At 54.9% G+C, this 4,690-nt stretch overlaps 1 protein-coding gene across 1 annotated transcript; it reads right to left on the reverse strand.

Annotated features, from left to right (window-relative positions):
* Positions 1-2,982: 2,982 nt before the first annotated feature.
* Positions 2,983-3,915, reverse strand: LOC310920816 (olfactory receptor 14A16-like; the record flags this gene model as incomplete). Its single annotated transcript, XM_083880868.1, has 1 exon — positions 2,983-3,915. The coding sequence occupies one exon, from the start codon at positions 3,913-3,915 to the stop codon at positions 2,983-2,985; it is 933 nt and encodes a 310-aa protein (XP_083736994.1).
* Between the last annotated feature and the right edge of the window lie 775 nt (positions 3,916-4,690).

Below are 4,690 nucleotides of genomic sequence, written 5' to 3' on the forward strand. Positions count from 1 at the left end.
TGAGTAGCCTGGCTGGGCATGGAGCTTTTGCAGGAATTCAGGGGAAGAAAAAATGGTGCATCACATTTGGAAAGAGGAGCAGGAAACTCAAGAAATGTTTAAGGGTATTGTTAGGTCATGCACAAAGAAAATTAGAGGTGAAAGCTCAATTAGGACTTAAGCAAGCCACTTCTGTAAAGGATGATAAAAATTACTCTATAAATACATTAATGGAAAAGGAGGGGTATAGAGATCCTCCATTCTTTATTTGGGGGGACATGGTTACCAAAGATGAGGAAAAGCCTGAGGTACTTAACCCCTTCTTTGCCTCAGGTTTCAACAATCAGACAGGTTGTCCTCAGGACAAGTGTTCTCCTGAGCTGGTAGATGGGCACAGGGTGCAGAAGAGCCCCCCTGGAATCCAGGAGGAAGCAGCTGCTGACCTGCTGAGCCACTCAGATGCTCACAGGTGTCTGTGGAACTACATGGGATCCCTCCTAGGGGGATGAGGGAGCTGGTGGATGAGCTCCCCAAGCTGCTCTCCAGCATTTCTCATCAGTCCTGGCTCCCCAGGGAGGTCCCAGAGGACTGGAGGGGCCAATGTGAGCCCATTCCCAAGAAGGGCTGGAAGGAGGATCTGGGGAACTCCAGGCCTGTCAGCCTGACCTGGGTGCCTGGAGAGGTTATGGAACAGATCACCTTGAGTGCCATCACAGGGCACCCACAGGATGGCCCAGGGATCAGAGCCAGCCAGCACGGATTTCAAGATCTGCATTGATGGTCTGGATGAGGGGATTGAGTCCACCATCAGCAGATTTGCAGGTGACACCAAGCTGGGTGTGAGTGTGGATCTGCTGGAGGGTAGGAGGGCTGTGCACAGGGCCCTGGACAGGCTGGATCCAGGGCCCAAATCCAACTATGGGAGGTTGAACACGACCAAGGGCCGGGTCCTGCCCTTTGGCCACAACAACCCCTGCAGTGCTCCAGGCTGGGGACAGAGTGGCTGGAGAGTGGCCAGGCAGAAAGGGAGCTGGGGAAGTGCTGGACAGCAGGCTGGACATGAGGCAGCAGTGTGCCCAGGTGGCCAAGAAGGCCAATGGCCCCTGGCCTGGATCAGGAATGGTGTGGCCAGCAGGAGCAGGGCAGTGATTCTTCCCCTGTGCCCAGCACTGTGGTTGGGCAGCACCTTGAGTGCTGTGTCCAGTTCTGGGTCCCCAAAGAAAGACACGGAGGGGCTGGAGCATGTTCAGAGAAGGGAGACAAGGCTGGTGAGGGGTCTGGAAAAATAATCCTGTGAGGAGCAACTAAGGGAGCTGGGGTCGTTTATCCAGGAGAAGAGGAGGCTTAGGGGAGACAAGGTGGTGTCAGGGCACACTTTGGACTTGATGATTTCCAATGTATTTTCCACTTTTGCTGATTGTGTGATTCTCTGAAACCACCCTTGAAGCAGTTGCAGGATGAGGCCTGGGCCTTCTCTTCAGAAAGTCCAGCAGACCAGGTCCCTCAGCTTCTCCTCACAGCCCCAAAGCCCATCCTGTCAGTCCTGCAGAGCCTCTGCAGCTCCTCCTCATTGCCCAGAACAGGGAGCCCCACAGCCAGACACAGCAGCCCAGATGTGCCCCCCTGGCCTGTGGTGCCTCTGGCAAGGGAACAGCACCAGGCACTGCAGGAGCCTGCAGACAATTCCTGAAGCACTTGGAGGATGATCCTGCTCTTTTAGGAACATTTCCATGGTGCAAATCTAGGAATTGAAATGGGGAGTGGGGCCAGAGAGGAAAGGGCAAACAGGGATGAACTGTTTGTTGGGGAGGGAACAGGGATGAGCAACAGGGAGAAATCTGGACCAGGAAAGAGGAAATAAGGCAAAGGTGAAACAAAGGAAATGTTCAGGACAGTTTTGGTGGTGGTTGTCAGGCCTGGCCCTGAGCAACAATGTCTGCAGTGGGACAGAAGACTCACAGCTCATGGGAAAAAACTTTCTGTGTGACTTCAGAGGCCACAACAATCCTGAGTGGTTTCTCTCCCATCTCCGAGGCCTTCCTGGCCCCAGGGGCTGATGGCATTTGTGCTCCCTCAGGTTCGTCTCCCCACACCAACACCATGGGGGTGCTCAGGCCTGCTCTGGGCACTGCAAACAGGGGGTCCTGAGCCAGTGCTGCCCTGTCTGTGCCTGCAAGGATCCTGCACCTGTGTGAGCTGGGGGAGAGGCCAGGGCTGCACAGGGGGGATGTTGTTGGCAGGTGCATGAGGACGCTCTGGGACGCTGCCCTGGGGTGTCCAGTGCAGTGGGGATGGATCAGCCCCTGCTCCGCTGCTCCTTCCCGTCTCCTCCCCAGGGACGTTGCAGAGCCCCAGCCATGCTGTTTGTCCCCAGCCTGCCCACGGCCACCCTGGGGCTGCTCATGGGGCTTTTCTGTGCTGAGCATTGGCCTGGGCGTGTTCTGGAGAGAGCCTGGGCAAGGAGCCTGGAGCCCCCAGGCCCTGCCCTGAGGCGTCAGCGCTGCCTCAGCAGTGCCCATGGCCTGTCCCTGCTGCAGCCCTGGCACTGCCACCCCCAGCCCTGTGCCCGGCCCCGAGAGCCCTCAGGCCCTACAGCAACACCAGGGCCAGGAGGGCAGCGGGGCAGGGCCACGGGAGCAGCACTGGCAACACCAAGGGCTGCTGGTGCTGGGCACAGCTGCTGTGCCAGCCCTGATCTGCCCCCAGCTCTGCACACAGACATTGCTGCTGCAGCCCCAGAGAAGGGAACAAAAGGGGACTCTCTGTTGAAAACTTTGTTGGAAGATCCTTCTGTTCATTTAAAGCCACCTAGATCACAGCTCTTTATTGAAACGGTCTGTGGGTGGCAGTCAAAATGGAAAGGACCAAAATGAGAAAGGGCACAAAGACTATTCTTTGTAGCCAGTATTAAAAACTAAAAGGGAAAAAAACCTCACAAGCAATGCAACAAGAACAATCAAAGATGACTTTTATTACAAGTTATTGGCAGAAATTGCAACCAATTTAATGTTTCTGAAATTGTCCAGTGATCAGTCTCCACACTGCAGCCTTGAGCTCCTGGTTCCTCAGGCTGTAGATCAGGGGGTTCAGGGCTGGAGGCACCACTGAGTACAGAACTGACAGGGCCAGATCCAGGGATGGGGAGGAGATGGAGAGGGGCTTCAGGTAGGCAAACAAGCCAGTGCTGAGGAACAGGGAGACCACGGCCAGGTGAGGGAGGCAGGTGGAAAAGGCTTTGTGCCGTCCCTGCTCAGAGGGGATCCTCAGTACAGCCCTGAAGATCTGCACATAGGAGAAAACAATGAAGACAAAACAGCCAAATGATAAAAAGGCACTAACAGCAAGAAGGCCAAGTTCCCTGAGGTAGGATTGGGAGCAGGAGAGCTTGAGGATGTGTGGCATTTCACAGAAGAACTGGCCCAGGGCATTGCCATGGCACAGGGGCAGGGAAAATGTATTGGCTGTGTGCAGCAGGGCAGTGAGAAAGGCACTGGCCCAGGCAGCTGCTGCCATGTGGGCACAAGCTCTGCTGCCCAGGAGGGTCCCGTAGTGCAGGGGTTTGCAGATGGACACGTAGCGGTCGTAGCACATGATGGTCAGCAGGGCAAGCTCTGACCCCAGGAAAAAGGCAAGCAAAAAGACCTGTGCAGCACATCCTGTGTAGGAGATGTTCCTGGTGTCCCAGAGGGAGTTGTGCATGGCTTTGGGGACAGTGGTGAGGATGGAGCCCAGGTCGGTGAGGGCCAGGTGGAGCAGGAAGAAGAACATGGGGCTGTGCAGGTGGTGGCCACAGGCCACGGTGCTGATGACGAGGCCGTTGCCCAGGAGGACAGCCAGGGAGATGCCCAGGAAGAGGCAGAAGTGCAGGAGCTGCATCTGCCTCGTGTCTGGCAGTGCCAGCAGGAGGAAGTGGCTGATGGAGCTGCTGTTGGACATTGCTTCACACAGGGCATGGTGGGCTGTTGAAAGAGGACATTGACTTGGAGCTTGGAGAGATTTTCATGAGGCAATCCTATGCTCTTTCATTAGGAATCCCCGCAAAATTGCTTGATTTTTTGAAGAGAAATTCACCTAACATTTTTAATTTTGAGGGTTTTTTTGTGCTGCTGAATTACTGCCTCATCTTCAGCATTTCCCTCAGCCTGAACACTGTAGAGCCCAGAAGAAAAACACAGTCTGGTGTGACAGTTCAGTCAGACCTGATGATCCAACACAGCTTTCCTTTGCTCATTTCACCTCCCTCTAGTTCACAATGGACACACTTTAAAAATACTTGGAAAAAAATATGGACTTTTTGAAAGCTACAGTTTCAAAGTTAATTCCACTTAACCCTTGTTTCTTTCCCTGTGCCCCTGGACAGGGGCAGATACCAAAGGGTTGTTCTGGCTCTCTGCTGTCTGAGGTTTGCCTACTGGGAGCTGTTTCCCTCCATCTAAACCTTGTCCCTGCCAGTGCTCTCAGAGCCCAGCCCAGCCCTGGGGGCTCAGCTCTGCCCTGCACACCCCTCCCAGTACAAGCCACTGCCCAGGGGCATCTCCCTGGCACCAGGGCCTTAGGGGCAGCTCAGAAAAACAGAGATGCTGCAAGCCAAGGTGCTGCTGGTGCTGTCTGTAGGCAGAGGAGGGTGAGGAGGCATTTTCTGAGGGAGATCTGAGGCAGATCTGCTGATCCCTGGGGTGACAGTGCAGGAGTTTCAGAGACACAGACAACC

This window comes from Zosterops lateralis, assembly GCF_965231275.1.
Source record: "Zosterops lateralis genome assembly, chromosome: 31".
In the NCBI taxonomy this organism is placed as follows: domain Eukaryota; kingdom Metazoa; phylum Chordata; class Aves; order Passeriformes; family Zosteropidae; genus Zosterops; species Zosterops lateralis.